This window comes from Microtus pennsylvanicus, chromosome 5, assembly GCF_037038515.1.
Source record: "Microtus pennsylvanicus isolate mMicPen1 chromosome 5, mMicPen1.hap1, whole genome shotgun sequence".
Taxonomy (NCBI): Eukaryota; Metazoa; Chordata; class Mammalia; order Rodentia; family Cricetidae; genus Microtus; species Microtus pennsylvanicus.
Window position 1 is genome coordinate 76,070,348 of NC_134583.1, and position 18,328 is coordinate 76,088,675.

The window sequence follows — 18,328 nt, forward strand, 5'->3', positions numbered from 1 at the left end:
TGCACGCCAGAGACCACATGGGAGGCGAGCCCAGGCCATTTCCTTCTGTGGCCCTGAAGTTCCTTATCAGTGAGAGGCACCTGTGACTTTCTATGAATCTGCGGCTTTGGTTAGAAATCTTTAGTCGCACTTTATCCTGAACGGGGGGAGGAGGCTCTTCCTTCTAGAAGCTCCTGGCTGTTAAAGCTGCATTTTGGATGGGATGACAAGACTGCTCCAGGCCAGGGTAGTCCTGTCTGCAGCAGGGCAGCTGGCCCTTCTTTGGTTCCAATCATTGCACTAAGTAGCCTTCAACCCTTTCAGCTGCCACTCCTCCGGCCCCTGCGGGCTCCCAGGTCACTGTGTCTGTCATCGTTTCTTGGATACAAGGGAGAGGATGCACACGGTAAAAGAGAGGTGATCCCCTTGATCCCTTCTAATGGACACCTGTGGACCGGAGGCCCCGTCCCACCCTTTCCCCTACTTTTAACCTTTTCTTGGATTCTAGTGCAAACTTGGGGTTTGTCTGTGTGCAGGCCTTGAAGAACTAGGAAGTTTTGCACTTGTGGCCTGGCACTGGGTGAGTCTGAGAGCAGCCTCCTTCAAATTATGGTTGCTAGGAGGTTGGATTCTAAGCTTGGCCTGGCTTCCTTTTTCTGCCAGCAGCTCTTCCAACTTCCTCTCTTTCCCCAGTTCAGCATGCCCAGGTCCTACTGAATGCCCCAAAGTTACTGCAGGCAAGGGGCCTCTCTGCAGCTCCAGGCCCTCAACAAAGGGTTTTCCTAGGTCTCTCTAACCACTGCTGATGGCACTTGGGTCATCTACCAGGTGTGCTTAGTTCGCTCAGCATGCTCAACCCCCGCAAAATAGGTGCACACTTCACCTTTGCTGAATGGATAAATGAATGAATGCACCACGAAGAACCCCTAACTTTGCTCCAGCGCTCTCCACCAGAACAGAAACTGCTGTTCCGCACAGCAGTGAATGTGTGTGTGGTGTCTGACTCTGCATTAACCCTCCACTAGTCGCGTTAGGTCTAAGCCTGGAAGGCTGCAAGGACCTGGGCCACACGCGAATTATGCATAGACAGCGCCTCTGCGCCGTGCTGGGTGCAGAGTGTGCAGGGTGCACGGTGTTCCAAAAAAGTGCGGGGAACGTGATAAAGAGTGCTGGCTGCTGTGCGGAGTAGAGGGGTTCAGAGTAGAGTGCGAGGTGCTCGGTGTTCAGCGAAGAGTAGAGGATGCGGGTCGCACAGTGCAGAGTGCAGGACGTCCGCAGGCTCGAGGCAGCGGCCAGGGTCCCTCGAGGGACGCAGCGGGCAGAGCCCAATGCACGCGCGCCTGGGCGGGCTACAACGGGCCGCCGTCCCGCCTCTCGCCGGCGCTCCCGGCCTTTTCCCATCCGGCCCGCGACGCTCCGCCCGCCCCGTCCCACATGACACCGCCTCCGCCGCAAACTTTTTCCTCCCCATCCTGTCGCGGCGGGGAGGGAATGGAAGATGGCGGCCTAGGCGCAGAGTTTCCTGCCCGAGCAGCGGCGGTAGCGGCAGCGGCTCCAGGGGGCTGTGGCCCGCGCCACCATGACGCGCTGGGTCCCCACCAAGCGAGAGGAGAAGTACGGCGTGGGTGAGCAGCGCGCCGCCCCGTGCCCGCCCCGCGCGCAACTTCCCCGTCACGGCGCCCAGCCTGTTGCCGCGCGGAGCGGAGCCCGGCCCGCCCGGGGCTGGAGCCCGTGCAGGGAATCCGGGGACCCTCTGGGTTGGGAGGTCACCGCGCTCCTCATTCCCGCTCACTCTCTCTGTCCTCGTCCCTTGTGGTCCGGCGCGCGCGGGGCCTCTGGGGTCATTGTTTGCGTGCGTTTTGGCTTCTTCGGGAAACTTCTGTTTGGCATCCGGGACAACGGGTGGACACTTCATTGTGCTGTGCGAGGCTCTGAGAAGCCCCTCTTGTCCGCGTGGGGAGTGGCTGCTGCACCCGGGCTGGGTTGGTGCCGCTTTTCCCGCCTCGGAGTGTGGGGGCACCAGGGTGCTCTAGTGTTCTCAGGGCCTTGGAAACCGGCCTCGAGGGCGGGGACCTGGTTTTGCCTCTTTGTCGCTTCCCGAGGGGTGGAGGGAGGGAGTCGAGTTGCAAGCTTATGTTTGACTCAGTACACACTCCAGGGAGCCCGGCTTTCCTCAGTGGCCAGTCAGTCCCGGGCCCTGCAGACCCTGTCTTCCCCGGTTCGTCCCCATCAATTATCAGGGTTCTCTAGGCCGCAGGGCTCGCCGGGATTCCAGATCTTATTATTTTGTTTTCAGACTCTTTTCCCCACGGAGCCGTTAGACACCCAGCCTCACCTGAGCGGAATCCCTGAATTGCAGACAAGCATTTCAGGAGCTTGCTGCCTTCCACCCTAAGGGCTGCCCTAGGGCACCTTCTCAGCCGCTGTCTGTTCCAGGCATGCCTTTAGCACCTTCTTGCAGGCCTAGATCAAGTCCCAGCCCGCTGACTGGAAGCTTCCTGGAGACTCCGATCTACAAGGCAGTGTCCTTCCTGTGAACTCCAGTTACTTATTTCTGTAGTGTGTCAGGGATTGTGGCCGTGGATGCAGGGCTGGGAACGCCTAGGGCCATTACCTCCCATCTAGGCCCACAGGCAGGTTTGGAGGGCTTCCCTGCTTTGGGAACACGGGGGCTGAGCTCCGACTGCACTTGGCAGACCTTCCTGAGGCCTATGGCAGAGCTGGGTATTCTGAGGGTGGATGGGGTGTGCAAGGAGCTAACAAGCGTGCTGTGTAGCTCCTAATGGGCTCTTTATGGGGCATAGGCTGTTAAAGCTCCATCCATCTGCATCTAATTTAGGATGGGGATTCCACTTAGGACTTTGGGGTGTGGCGGCAATGAATTCTCTCCTGGGATTGCCCAGGACTATTCAGGGAAGAGCTAGAGGAGGAAAAGGAGTGGGGAGAAACTGGCATAAGATGTTCTGGAAGCAGTGAGGAAGGAGGGATGCTGGCTCCTGCAGGGAAATCAATCCATAGCGGAGAAAGTTGCTGCTTGCCCTTCATCCTTGCTGCAGAAGTATAGCTAGTAATGGGAGCACTCTGGATTTGAACCCTGGCAGCAGTGGATTTACACTCAACCCTGTTCTGGTACAGCTGCCACCATGGCCTGTGATTATTGGGTAAGGGAGTCTACTACTTTGATTTCGTCTATTTTGTGAGACGGAGTTCCACTATGGGACTTCTGTGTAGACCAAGCTGGCTCCATAAACACAGAGATGTACTTGTCTCTGCCTCGTGAGTGCTAGGTTTAAAGGCATGTGCCATCACACCTGGTGAGTCTGCCCCCCCCCCCCCCCCGCCACCTTTTAAAAGAAAAACTGGAAGACCGTTTCATTGGCATTTGAGAGAAAGAAGCAGGCAGACTGGAGATCTCAGCAGCTTTGGGGGTGGAGGGTGGTAGACAGGAAAGGTAACAGCGGTGGTGGGGTGCTGGGAGGGGACTTGAACCCTTGTACCAACCACATAAACCCAGTTTGTAGTGCAGGGTGGTGCATACCTGTAAAGCTGGAACTTGGGAGGTGGAGGCAGGAGGATCAGAAGTTAAAGGTCACCCTCTCTATCATAGTGTTTGAGGTCGGCCTGAGGTACATGGTATCTTACCTCAAGAAGGAAAAAAAAAGTCACATTTTCTGAGGGAAAAGCCAGGAAAACTTGCAAATTTAGCAACGAAGTCTGTAGGTTCTTTTGTTGAGTGTAGGGACTTCAGTTGAGAGAGAGAGAGAGATCCATCCATCCATGGGGGTGAGGGGTGGGCCGATACATTATGCTGTAGTATCCGATTCCCATAGTGACCTGGATGACATCAGGGAGCCTTCTGTAGTTCTATAGTGTGACTTTACCTGGAGAGGATGTGGGGAACATTCCTATAGAGGGTCAGGAGGGCCTCCCTCCAGAGGAGGAAGTAAACAGCCCAGGAGGCTGTGATCTTCCCTGTTAGGTCAACACACCTTCCAGAAGTCGCTCTTGGATATGGCTTCTAACATCATGGCTTTTGCTAATACATTGATCTTAAAACTATTTTGGAAAGTTCTTAGAGGAGAAGAGTCTTAAGTGGTTCTCAGCCCTCCTAATGCTGTGACCCTTTAATACAGTTCCTTATCTTGTGCTGACCCTAACCATAAAATTATTTTCATTGCTCTTCATGACTGTAATTTTGCTACGGTTATGATTCATAATTAAATATCTGAGATGTAGGATATCTGACCTTTGACCCCTGTGAAAGGGCCATTTGGCTCCCAAAGGGATTGTGACCCATAGGCTGACAACTGCTGGCCTAGGGGCGGTTTTTTTTGGTAGCAAATTCTAGTAAAAATGTGGAAGACTGACCGTTGTAGGAGAGGGTGGAGCTGTGTCTGTCTTCACCCGGATGATGTAAAACAGCCGAGCTGGGGTGTAAGAAGGTGTCAGAAGGCACCTTGAGGATTAGAGTCTCTAGAATGTGTCAGAGTGGAGGGAAGTCAAGGATGGACCCACAGAAGCCTCCCGGCTCTCTGCAGTTCTGGCAGTTGGCACTCAGAGGATCTTAGTGGTTCCTAGGGCGGATGCTCACTGGGAAGGATGGAGTGCTTGTATGCATGGTGATTGGCTGTTTTTCCCTAAGGGAAAGTTACTAAAGATCCCCCATACCAGCCTCAGCATTCTCTTTAGAAGCCTTAACAACAGGCCTGTGTTTCTCTCCTGAGGTTCTGGTGGGTGGACCCCGCTTCTACTCAAGCCACTTGGCCCATGAATGAATCACGAGGGAGAAGGAAAGAAAATGATCAAAAGACATCTTTTTTGGAAACATGAATCACAGCTCATTGTTCAGAAGAGCCTGGGGACTCTTAGAGCATTGTTTGTAAATGAGACACTCCAGTTATTTATTTATTTATTTATTTATTTATTTCAGAAACGTAGAGATGAGAGTAAATGGCTGATGTGTGGCCCCTGCCAGGACAGGAAATGGGGGATCCCATGATTCATTTCGTGGGGTTGTTGCTTGTGAAGGCTGCCAGCTGGCTTTCTCTTAGGCTTGGTTTGGTGGGTCATGTTTAGGGATCTGGCTTATTCATGCAGGCATAAGCCTTGCTTTAGCTGTCATACCAAGAGCTGGGCCAGGTGATCTTTCCCATCACCTCAGATCGGGCAGGATCCTGTGTTCTGGAGTTAATATGTTTTGACGGCTCCTGTTTCTCAGGATCTTGCATGGGCTAGAGGCACACCTAGGGACAGTGTGTTCACAGGTGTGGAAGGTGGAGCCATAGAGGTGTGCACAGCCAGATCTCTCCACCTTGTGAACTGTGATATGCTAATACAGAAGAGAGATTTTGTAGGGGTGACTAAGCTCACGAAGTTTGGGATGGAGTCTCACGATCTTGGCAGAGAGATTGGCAACAGAGACATGTAGAATGGGAAATCAAGTTCCAAACCAGATAATGACTTGATGGGCAGCTGCTGGCCCCAAGATATAGGGGCTCACTTGCAGGGACAAGACTGAGGTCCCGGAGAGCTGAGGACTACCAGGCAGTGTGACCTCATAAAATTGGATGTTTCTGCAAACACCTCAAATGAGCTTGGACACAGATTCCTCCTGGAGTTTGCTGGTGGGAGCCTTGCTGACCAGTGCTTCTGTTTTGAGACCCAGGGCCTCTGGGCCTCTGGCTGCAGAAATGTGAAGCCATGCTCTTGGGTGAGTTTGAGGAGCTCTAACTGGGGTGGTTTGTAATGGCAGCAGTAGAAAAACCAGAGCAGGTGGCGTGGGCAGCAGCTTGGGTCAGGAAGATAGTGAGCCCGACATACCTCACCCACCACTTTCAGGTAGAGATCCCTAGCTGGGCCAGGGCATTGACAAGGTGGACACCTTAAATTATTCTTGGCTCTCCCTCATAATGTGACCCTTAACCTCGATATTCCACATATGCAGAGTGGAGCTGAGCCTGCTTATTTCTGAGTCTTGGAAGGAACCATTGAGATCATGTGCTCAGAGCATGGGAGTGGCATGCGCCAACTGCACAATGCAAGCAACTATTGTTTTATTTTTAAGAAAACATTATTCTGTTTATTTATATGTGAGTGTTTGTGTATGTATTTGTACGTGTGTTTGCATGCACAGGTCATGGTGATGATGTGGATATCACAGGACAGCTTGTAGGACTTGAATTTCTCTTCCCATTGTGTGGGTTCCAGCAATCAGACTCAGGTCATCTTACTTAGTGCCTTTACCCCAACAACTAACTACCTGCTGGCCCCCGCTTTTATTCATTATTTAATAAGGTTACAGCTTTTAGAAGTGGAATCAAGAAAAAATGGGTGTGGTAGTGTGTGCCTTTAGTCCTAGCACTTGGGAGGTCGTCATGAGTCTTTCTTTGTCCTGCCAGCTCCCAAATAATAACACGGAGGCTTTTTATTAATTATGAGTCCTTGGCCTATAACTTAGTTCCTAACTAGCTTTTTATAACGTAAATGAGCCCATTAATGTTAATCCACATTCTGCCATGTGACTCGTAGCTGTTATCTCTCCTCCTGCACATCTTGCTTGCTCAGCTTCCTTGCCTTTCTTCCCAGAGTCCTTTCTGTCCCTGGAAGGCCCACCTAAACTCTTCTTGCCTAGCTATTGGCCATTTAGCTCTTTATTAAACCAATCACAGTGCTATATCTTCACACAGTGTACAAATACCACATAACGGGAGGCAGAAGCAAGCAAATCTCTGTGAGTTTGAGGCCAGCCTGGTCTACATAGGGAGTTTCTGGACAGCCAGAGCTACATAGTGAGATCCTGTCTTCAAAAAAGCTAACGAGAGAGAGAGAGAGAGAGAGAGAGAGAGAGAGAGAGAGAAACAAGGGACTTCCGATTTATACACAATGCACATGGTTCTTGGGAAAATGAGTCCCTTCAAAAGGAACTCATTTGTTTTAATTAGGGTTGTGTGTGTTTTCTCTGTAGCTTTGGAGCGTGTCCTGGAACTTGCTCTGGGGACCAGGCTGACCTTGAATTCCCAGAGGTCCTCCTGCTTCTGCCTCCCAAGTGCTGGGATTAAAGGTGTGTGTCACCACCACCAGGCAGTTTGTTTTGATTTTAAGATGCAATTTTATCAGATTCCTTAGGCTGGCCTCAGGCAAGTATGTAGCCCAGGCAAGTGATTCCTTAAAATCCTGTTTGTTCAGTGTGAAAATCCTGTTTGTTCAGTGTGAAACATGAGCGTGTTCGTGTAGACTTGTGGTCTTTGCTTCAAATGCTTGAATAGCCAAAGACCCCTGGGAGGACAGACGAGGTTGGGGGCATGGAGCTCGCTTTCATTATATAGAGGGGCAAGCAGGCTGCTGCTTTGAGGTAAAATATTAGGTTTGATCCTAAGTAAGTAGAAATGTACATGGTTTCCTTCACTAGAGTTGCAGAAAAACGGAATCAGAGCACAGATAGTGTTTCTCCAACTGGATTTTACCTTGAAACACAAATGTTTAAATGTGTTGTTAGACCTCATTCTGGAATATTACCTGTCTGACCAGGATTGTGTAAGGCGTGGGAACCAGTCTCAGTCTGCTTCTGGGTCACTGTTCACCTCTGTGGCTGCAGGCAGTGAAGGCAGGTAATGTAGTCGGCTGAGTCCTCTGTGGATATGGGGGAACCCACCAGGTCTTTTCAGTAGGACTTGAGCTCTCCCTCCCTCCCTCCCTCCCTCCCCCCCCCCCCCCCTCCTCCTCCTCCTCCTCCTCCTCCTCCTCCTTCTTCTTCTTCTCTCTCTCTCTCTCTCTCTCTCTCTCTCTCTCTCTCTCTCTCTCTTTCTTCCTTTCTTTCTTTCTTCTTCTTGGTGTGTGTGTGTGTGTGTATAGGTGTAGGCCAGAGGTCATTGTTGGGTGTCTTTCTCTATTGCACTCTCCACTTTGTGTTTTGAGGCTATCTTCTTTCCGTGGTCGAACTCACAAGGCACTACTGAGTCACAGGGGAACAAAAGGACCAGGAAAGAGACTGTCTTGGGGGCAAATAAATGACTTCAGCTTGGTGATCATTTTGAAGCCATACTGGCCCTGCACCCAAGTGTCTGCAGCCAGGAGGGAATCTGGGTACACTCAGGTGCTTTCTGCTTTCAACAGGCAGTTGGTTCTTCCCAGACAGACAAGGCAGCTTGTTAAATTTTCTAGCGGGTGCCTATGGTGCCTCACATGTGGTAGACGACATTAAAAAAAAAGTCTCAGTTTCGGTGGCACAGAGAGCCCTGTTGTGACTTTATTTATGTATTTGTTCGTTGCCTTTTGAGACAAGGCTTTAGTCGGTAGTGTGCTGGCCCGGACCTCACTATGCAGCCTAGACCGACCACAGATTCATTACATAGCCAAAGATGGCCTTGAACTCCTGGTCCTCAGACCTCCCGCTCCTGAGTGCTGGCTTACAGCTGTGAGTTGTTTTTTGTTTGTTTCATCAACTGTAGCCTTGCCAGCTTCTGTCTCTCACGAGAGTGCGAGATGCTGCAGGATGAGCTTTAGAACGCATTCCTGAGATGGGGTGAGTGGCCATAGTTCATACGGGTTCTCAGGGGACCGTGAGAGTGCAGGGTACAGGCACAGCTTGAAGGTGTCACTCAGCTTCTACCAGGTGCTGTTTAAAGCTGTGATTTGCCATTACCTTGGGAGTGCGGCTCACAATTCACGTGCCACCTGGAGTGATTTGTTTAACCGGGTCTGAAACAGTAGATAAGCTTGCAGAGAAATGCAGGAGCCACGATTTCCTTTCTGAATCTGGCTGCTCGCTGCCCTCACAGACAGCTCTGCTGTTTTGCTGGCTCTTTGCTTTTTTGAGACAGGGTCTCACTGTGTAACGCTGGCTGGCCTGGAACTCAGTTAATAGACCAGGCTGACCTTAGACTCACAGGGATCCTCCTGCCTCTGGCCTGAAAGACAGTCCTTCTGGCTGGCTTCGTACAGTTAAAGTTTGTTTTATGTTGGTGTCCCTGACACAGGTGGCTCACAGCTGTCTTCCCTGCGTGCACAGGTGGGTGGAGAGAAGTGCACCTTGGAGTTGGTAGTCTTTTCCACCCGCTCCTGTTGACACTTACTTTCTATTAATCAGGAAGCACACTGGAACAGGCCCTTTAGCATCATCGACTATGAGCACACGTTGTACGTCTTCTTTTTATTTCTGAAACTCAATGGCAAAAAAAATGTATGGGTCCCCCAGAGATGGGCAGAGAGTATTCTGGTGTCTGTGGTTTTCAAGATGCTCCCCATGGTGCTGGTCTAGGGCACCAACTCTGCTGAGTACCTGTTCTGTATTGACCCAGCAGCTTCTGAGCGTGCCCTGGGGGGAACACACCTTGTAACACCTTGTAAGCTGTCTAAGGCTGTGGGCTTCTTTTGGCCTCAGAGGGTAGTGCCGGGAAGTCTGTGGAGGAGAACTACCTGTGTTGGTTTTTGTCTTATTACTTCCTGGAACCAGTATTTTGAAGTATTATTGCTGTTTGTGATGGAATGTGCACCAGGAAAGGCGGTGAGAACCCCGTGACTGTGTGAGATGGGCAGGCTGTGAGGCGGGACACAGAGCAGTGTTGGGAGGCCATGTTGAGGACTGTGTGGTCAGCCCTTGCAGCCTCAGCACCTCACTGAGAGACAGGGCAACAGCAGCACCTGTGCCCCTTCCCGCACTGGAACTTTCAGGAGGGAGGATACACGGCCTCCCCCATCATGTTAACGCATTAGAAAACACATGCCATTTCTGGCAGTTGTTCTAAGTCTGAAAAGGGTGTTGTGGGCTTACTTTCCCCAGTGTTTTAGAGTTTCATTTTACTGACCACGGGTCAGATTTCTGGTCACCGTTTGCTGTTCTGAGAGGTGAATGTTCTGGATAGTTCACTCGGGCTGACGGGCCTGGGCGTGGAGAACTCTTCTGGTCTTCTGGTCGAAGGAAAACAGTATTTTCAGTAGCTGCTTCCTCCTCTCCCTCCTCCTCTCCCTCCTCCCCTCTTTACTCCCTTTCTTCTCTCTCTCCCTCCTCCTCATACCACTCCCCATCTTCCTTCCCTTTTCTCCCTTTCCCTTCTCCTCCCCTCCTAACCTCCTCCTCTTCTCTTCTTTCTTCCCTCTCCTATATTCTTCTCTCCTCCCCCTCTTCCTCATACTCCTCCCCGTCTTCCTTTCCTCTTCCCACTCTTCCCTTCTCCCCTCCCCCACTCCTCCCTGTCTTTTCCTGTTTTTTCTTCTCTCCCCTTCCTCTCTTCCTTTTCCTTCTCCTCCCTACCCCTCTGTGCTTTCCTTCTTCCTGACTCCCTTTCTCCCTGACTTCTCCTCCTTTTTCTTTTCCCTTCTTCCTTCCTGTCTTCCTTCCCCCCCTTCCCTCACTTTCTGTGTGTGTCTCAGTTCTGTTTGGCACTGGTGATCCAGAGCTGCCCTCCATGGGCCCCATCCTATCACAGTCCCCGATTTGAACCTGCCAAGGCCAGTGTTCTGTCAGATTGGGTTGTTGTAAAGTGGACAGACAGGTACTAACTGGTAGGTGGCTCCCGTACATGCCAGACCCCACCCTCCACAGTTCTGGGTGACACCCAGGAATCTTGTTGAACATGTAGATACAGTGGCATTGGATGTGGATGAGTCTGCTGTAGGGACCCTGCTCTCAACCCAGGTCGGGGTTCCGCCATTGAATAAATTCTTGTTGGGTTCTGGAGCTTTGGGGTTTCCGGGTGACTGATAATCAACTGGATGTTACCTATTTTCATGGCAATGCCAACAGTTTTTCCTCTTAGAGTTCCTGACTCTCCAGATTTCACACTGTGGGTGGCTGATGAACTTTGAAATGCCACAGAATGCTCCTTGTGGCTTTCTTGGCTTCTCCCTTATCGCCTCTGCTGGGTGCCTGATGGGGTTTGGGTTACAGCCCCACATCCTGCTGTTCTTCCTTGGCTTGGCGCATTTGTGCCAGATTCTGCTCCCAGCCTTGCAGGCTTGTCCTGTCTGTCTCCTGACTCTTCCCCTTGCCCTGAGCCAGCCTGTGGGGACAGGTACAAGGGAAGGCTGAAGACCCATTTAGAATGATTCTGAATCTTCAGACCTTACCTTCCCTGAGTGGAGGAAGGAATGAGGAGGGGGATGGGAGCCAACAGATGTGTCTCCCTGGAATCTTGGAGTTGGGAGGATTCTGTCTTCATTTCCTTTACCAGAATCTCCTCAGGCAGAGTTTGGAGAAGGACCTCTGTGGCTGGGGCAAAGTCTTCCATCTGGAGAGACTCAGCTCTTCCTGGTCTACCCACACAGGCTACTTACTGGGAGATGGAACGAAGAAGAAATTTCTGCTGGCAGACCCTACAGCCTGGGCTCCCATACTGCCTGTCTCAGTGTTCCCCAGGTTGTTCCCCTTGTGCTGAGTGATTGACAGAAGTTACTACCCCAGAGAAACATTCTGTGTTCACGGAGCTAACTCATACCGAGCAGATTCTCAGCTTGGGCTGTACTGACTTCCTGGGCTGGGTCGGTTTTGTCACAGGAGCTATCCTGGGCCTTGCAGGATACTCTACAGTGTTTACTTAGGAATCCATAGCTCTTTCCAGCTCTTGGTGGGAAGCTCCCCCAAACGTCTCAGACCTTGCCAAGTGTTTCCTTGGGGCAAGATGGCCAAACTCACAGGAGCCCCGGACTTGCTCGCTGCTGCTCTGACTGGCAGGAAAGTGTGTTCTGTGAGCCATACACCTTGTTCTATGTTCTGGTCGTTTCTTCTGCCGCTGTGGTCAACACCAAGACCAAAAGCAGCTTGTGGGAGGAAAGGGTTGGTTTCATCTTATACTCCCAAGGTCACCAGTGAGGGTGGTCAGGGCAGGACCCTGGGGAGGCAGGGACTGAAGCAGAGACCATGGAAGAGTGCAGCCTTCTGGCTTGATCATCTTTCTTTCTAGCTCAGACCCACCTGTCCACAGTGGGCTGAGCCCTCCTACATCAGATCAGCTATCAAGAGAATGTCCCACAGATATGACCACATTTTATGTATGCTGTCACAACCCCTGTGAGTTCATATGTGAGCTGCACTCCTCTACTGTGTCTAGAAGACAATGTCTCATCCACAGCCACTGGCTCTTCCACCCCTCCCTTCCCCCCAAACTGATCCCTAAGCATTAGTGGGAGGTGTGTGTGTATATGTGCACGTGCACATACGCTCACATTACATGCACATGTGTGTAGGTGTCCCTGGAAGGCCAAGGGCATGGAATTTCCCTGGAGCTGAAGTCTTAGGCAATTGTGAGCTATCTGATATGGGTGCAGGGAACTGATATGGGTCCTCTGCAAGAACAGTATGTGCTTTTAATTGCTGACCCATCTGTTTAGCTCCTAAATTTTTTTTTCTTAAATTACATTTATTTTCACGCATGTCTTATGTGTATGTGTGCCACTCCGTTACGTGGTAAAGTTGTTCAGAGGACAACTTCTGGTAAGAGATTTGATTCTTTCCTTTTCCCATGTGGGTGCTGGGGAACAAACTCATGTCACAGTTTTGGTGACATCCCCTTTACCACCTGTCCTGGGAGTTTTCTGGATGTCAGGCCACTGATGCTATGTGGATCAACTGGGGACCAACCAGCCAGACCAGCCTTTCATGTAAGAAGTATCTCCAAGCCAGTAACTGGAGACCTGTCGGGCATATAGGAACCCAGACACTTCGTTCAGAGTTTTTTTGCTTTTTGAGACAGGATCTCACTCTGCAACTCTGGCTGATCTGGAACTCACTCTGTAGACCAGGGCTGGCCTTGAACTCACAGCGATCTGTTTGCTTCTAACTCAGTGTGTGCTGGGATTAAAGGCGTGCACTAAACACCGGGGAACCCTCAGAGTTTTATTTGTAGAAATAAAAGCATTTTCCAAGCCTCTTTTTTTTTTATTTTTCTAAAATAATAACTTATTTTCTTTAGCATAATTGACTTTACCAGGGGCAAATAATGATTTAGCAGGAAGGAGATGTGATTATTTTTCTTCTAAATTGCCTCACTTCTATTAACTTAGCATGATTTATTTCAAGCCCTTCCTGTCTTGTGTGTTTGGCCATCCATTTCTCGAAGGTGTGAGTGCATGTAGGGTTGCTCAACCCTTATTCCAGGCCACTGAAAACCTTGGGTAGTTCTTGGCCAAGTGAGGGGTACTGCTTTGAGGACTAGTCTGGTGAGGCTACAGGGATGGAGGACCTGGGGTCAGAGCAGTTTCTGGGACTACCTCTCACAGGAAGGAGGAAACTTGGCCTGTGAGCCTCAAGCTATCTTCTGGTGTTTCTACCCACAGGCTCAGTGGTCACTTCCGGACTCTGGGGGGCTTAATGTCCTATGGTACAATACACCACTGCATATTCACAGCCTCCCTTGCTGTCTGGACATGCTCTTTGTTTCCACCTGTCTTGATTTTTCCAGGCTCAGCCCTGCCCTCCCACCCAGCGTGGTGAGCGTGGCCTCTCCTGTGTTACTCTCTGTAGTACTATATACAGTGTGCTTCTACTCCAGGCCCCGTGTTCCCAGCGTGGGATATGGTCAATACATATAGGTGAAGGGACAGAGTTCATCTCACCATCCCTGAGGCTGGAGTCGTGTGTGTGTGTGTGTGTGTGTGTTTGTGTGTGTGTGTCTGACTTGTGTTGCTGCTTTCAGGCTGGTGTGGAGGCCCACTGAATGACCTAGCAGATGCCTGGGACAGTCATCAAAGCTGCCTTCCCTCACTTGTGCCCTCGGCTGAATGAGTGAGGATATAGGTGGGTGGGGTGAGCAGTTTTTATAGCTCAGGAATTCTCTAGGTAAACTGGGGCCATCACTTGCATTTTTTGCGATTTTTTTGGGGGGCTTAGAATTTCTCCTGCTGTCGTTCGATACAAGGCTCCTTTTCAGGTCTCTTTTGAAGATAAAAGAGTCCTCCATCCGACGTTGGCTCAGGGAGGAGATAGAAGGAAGGTGACTGTATGAAGGGGGTGGCAGTCAGTCCTGGCTCCAGCTCCACCCAGTGAGGCTGAAGCTCGTCTGGGGTCTCAGATGATCCATCAGTGAAGGTTCTGCCTCTAGCTTTTTTTTCTGCCCCCAAATGCGATGAAAAGACAGGTATCAAAGGAGAGAATCGACGTCAAAGTGCTTTGTAAGCGCAGAACATTAAACAGCTACAGGGAACACTTAGCAGTGTCTGTTCAAATGGAGATGGGCCGCTTTTCCTGTCCAGTTCAGCCGAGGCGCGCAGGAGACTGCAGACCAAGGGACACGATCCGATCCGGGGCACTTGGGGTCACTAATTCAGTCCCTGACAAATGATACTGCAGGAAAATGTGATAGCTATAAAAAACAGTTTGTCAGTTACTCAGAAAACCACACATAGAAGTAGGAACTAGTGATGCCCCCTCTCGCCCCCACGTGTTCCCCATAGAAATAAGGACAGCTTAAAAGGTGCCCGCAGACGTTGACAGTGGCACTGTTCACAGTACTCGCAAGTGGGCATGAACAGCCTCAGTGACCACCTTCAGAGAGGGGATAGTGGAGTGAGATGTTACTGAATCTTAAAAAGGAATGCTATTCACGGGGCAGTGTGGACGAGCTTGGCCAAACCCATTTTAAGGGACCATAGCTAGTCACAGAGAGGCGTATTTTACAGGACCCTGCTGAGAGGAGTTATCCACCACAGGGGAATCCATAGACAGGGCAGTTGAGTGGTAGCCTGGGGCTAGAGGAAGGGGATTGATTGCTTAACAGCCCTTTCCTCTTTCAGGGCTGACAGTATTTTAGAGTAGGTGGAGGTGACAGGGGGCTCACAATATTGTGAATTTATGATGTAAATGTTACCCCAGTTAGACACTTTTACCTCAGAAGTGAAAAGATGAAGGCTAGACTTAGCTTCTGGGCCCTATTTAGTCTGTGGGCCTTGGATTGTTCACACCTGGCTTAGAGTCTTAGGATGTTTGTGTGTGTGTGTGCGTGTGCGTGTGTGTGTGTGTGTGTGTGCGCGCGTGTGTGTGTGCGCGCGCACATGTAGAGGTTGATGCCAGTGTCTTCCTTGATCACTCTCCACCATATTTTTTGAGTCTCTTACAGAACTGAGAGCTCACTGACTGGCTAGGCAGGCTGACCAGCAAGGCCCTTGGGTCTGCCTGTCTCTTTCTATCCCCCAGCACCGGTTACAGATGCCCAACACCACATCTGACTTTTTCTTTCTATTGATGGTGGGAATCTCAACTCAGGCCCTCATGCCTGTGTGGCAGTCACATGACCCACTCACTCAGTCACCTCCCTGGTACTCAGAATCTTTTAATTTAGAATCAGTACCATTATATTTAATGCTATTTTGTGCTGGTTGTTAAAAGAATGTAGACAATATGGAAAGTATAAAGACCTTCAAAACAGCAAAACTCTGTATTTTTCACTTAGCTGTAAGCAGCATTCTGAGTTGCCTATGTGGCGCTGGTAGGCAGCAGGCCTTGGGTCCGTGGAAGGCATGAGGGTCGGTGCCTGTCTTGGTTTCCTTGCTGTGGCTGTGATGAAAGGACCCTGACAAGAGCGGCTTATGAAAGAAAGGGTTATTCGGCTCACAGTTCCAGGTTCCAGTCCATCATGGTGGGGGGAACTGAGGTAGCAGGAGCTCAAAGCCGCTGCTTGCGGCACATCCTTGATCAGAAAGCATAGCAGCTCAGAGATGAGTGCTGCTGCTGCCCAGATCCACCTAGGGAATGCTGCCACCCACAGTGGCAGCTCCTCCCATTACCCGTCAAGGCAGTCAAGCTCATCCCTCACGGAGGCCTGTCTCCCAGGTGATTCTAGAGTTTGTCCACTGACAACACAACACAGAGCCTCTGTTGGAGGCCTCCCCAAGAGTTGTCTTTCTTCTTCCGCGTGAGGACTTAGCAGAGAGGACATCTGTGAGGTAGAGGCAGGCCTTCACCACATGTCAACCATACTGTTTTCAACCCGGGCTTCCGGCTTCCAGAGGCTGGGATGTCGAGGTGGGATTCACATGGAATGAGCCTTCAGAGTGAGAAATCACAGCCCCTGAAATTGAAGGATTGTGTGACTGTGTTTCCTCAGGGCAGAGGTTGAGTGATCGTGACACACAGGGCACAGTATCAGGGCGGCTTTGCCATTTGCTTTCAGATCTGCCTGTCTGCATTTCATGCTTTTACCAGTTCACAAAATTTCTACCAGGAGACTGGGGAGACTCAGTAGAGTGTTGGTGGTAAGTACAAGAGGGTGTGAGTTCAAATCCTAAGCAGCTACATAAAGGTGGGCCAGTGCCATGTATGCCTGTAACTGTAGCATTGAGGTAGGGGTAGGGTAGAGACCGGCGGATCTCTGGAGCCTGGCTGTTCAGTGAGAAACCCTTCCTCAAATTAAATAGAAAAGAGTGGAGAGCAATGCAGACCGATAGATACCTGATGATTTTCCCTGGCCTTCATGTGTACACATCCCTGCTTATACACCCACATGCATATGTATAACATGCGCATGTGCGCACACGCACACACACACATGAATTGTTTGGACTCCTTGGTAGGTCCCAGGCCTACTTCTCCTTGCTGTTTCCTGACCCCCAGGACATTTTGTGTACAATTCTAAACTCATTTGCAGAATTGCTTCTCTCCCCTCTTACCTGATGGTTATTTACCTGTGATCAACTGAAGTCTGAAAATAGTAAATGGAAAAGTCCAGATATGAATGATTCATGTTTTAAATAATTGAGTACTGTCTATTACTGTAATTGTTCTGTTTCTACTTAGCTGTTGCTGCTTTCTTCCTGGGCTGGCTTTGTAATTGAACTTGATCGTGCCTACACGTGTGTGTGTGTGTGTGTAAACATGGTATATATGTAGCTTGGTACTCTCGCCTTCTGGCATTTACTGGGTCATAGCACACATGCCTCTTGGTGAGTGGGGACTGCTGTGCACATGTGTGTAGAAGGGTGGGTGCCCCTGCACAGGGAGCCACAGACCAGGGTGTGCCTGGCACCCAAATGGAGCCACACTGTTACAGACTTTTTTTTCCCAACATTTGAGAACTTGAGAGTGTCTGCTGTTCTGAAGTTATTATGTTTTATTGTTTTTATGTGTATGAGGATTCATATGCATGCCACATTATGCATGTGGGGGTCAGAGGGCAACTTGTATGTAAGCGTTCTCTCCACCATATGGGTTCTGGGGGTCAAACTCTGGTCACCAGACTTGGCAGGAGTTGCCCTACCTACCAACCTATCTTGAGAGCTCTGACCTCTTTCCCTGAGAGGAAGTGGGGGAGGGGAGGTGTGAGGAAATACCTAGAGTGTCCAGACACGTGACTGTTGAAATTTTCCCATCTGTGTGATTCTGAGTGAGGTGAAGGTCCTCTGCCTGTAGAAAGTGAAGGAGAAACCCAGGAATGATGGCTGGTCATACCTGAGCACTGACTCCATTATAGGAGGCCATCCGGGCATCTGCAGAGAGCCCATGACTGGGATAATGTGCTCTGGTGATTTTTAACTAATATTTTATTTTTTTGTGTGTATGTGTAAGTATGTTGTAGAGTGTATATGCACATGTGTGCACAGTCGTATGCACACAGGTACCAGAGGAGAATGTCAGGTATCCTGCTTTATCACTCTCCACTTTATTCCCATGAGACAGGGTCTCTCACTGAATCTGGAGTAAAGCTGGCAGCCAGCAAGCCCAGTGACGCTCCCGTGTCTGCTACATATAGCGCTGGGGTTACAGGCACATATGACTGTGCCTGGCATTTTACATGGGTAGGTGCTGAGGTTTCGAACTCAGGGCCTCGTTATTGCATAGCAAATGCACTGTTTACTGAATTTCACCCAGCCCTTGCTCAGGTGAGCGTGTAAGGGCTGTGAAGGACTCCTGCAAGCCAGGGCATTGCCCGTGCTGATTGGGAGTCTGACATGTGTGAGGCCAGGGTGGGTGGCATCTCAAGTGACCACGGGTGTAGGATCTTGTGTCAAAACTGGAATAGGAGGAGGGGAATGTCCTTGGTGTGGTGAGTTGTAGGTTGGCTAAGTGTGATTGCCGGGGTCAGGGGAGGGAGGTTGACCGTGAAACAGTTAAGAAAGATCCAGAAGTGGAAGCCCTAGTGGCCCTTGTTCCGGTGTGAAGCCTTGGCTGTCTTGACTTGTCTGTGAGCAGAGGGGTGTCAGCAGAGATGGACAGCGCCGGCCTCCTGCCCCTGAAGGGGACGGACAGGAGCACAGCACACATTCAACTCTGCTCGTCACCTGGTAACCACCTGCACATGGGATGCCGCCACCCCCGAGTAAAGAAGCCTGAGAGCCCCCCCCCCCCCCCCCCCCCGTGACAGAGCCACCTCAGTTTTCTTCTGTTTGAAAAAACAAACAAGCAAGCCAACAACACCAGCACCAA

General features: G+C 50.5%; 1 protein-coding gene across 2 annotated transcripts in view; it reads left to right on the plus strand.

Moving 5' to 3' along the window:
* The first annotated feature begins 1,406 nt into the window (after positions 1 to 1,406).
* The window catches only part of Dock1 (dedicator of cytokinesis 1), a 496,042-nt gene continuing 479,120 nt past the window's right edge, over positions 1,407 to 18,328 (plus strand). The window contains exon 1 of one of the 2 annotated variants that reach the window (XM_075972578.1): positions 1,407 to 1,604. In XM_075972578.1, coding sequence (XP_075828693.1) covers positions 1,559 to 1,604 — 46 coding nt within the window. In that variant the 5' untranslated portion in view covers positions 1,407 to 1,558. The remainder of the gene's footprint in view (positions 1,605 to 18,328) is intronic. The other variant, XM_075972577.1, reaches the window with a different exon arrangement.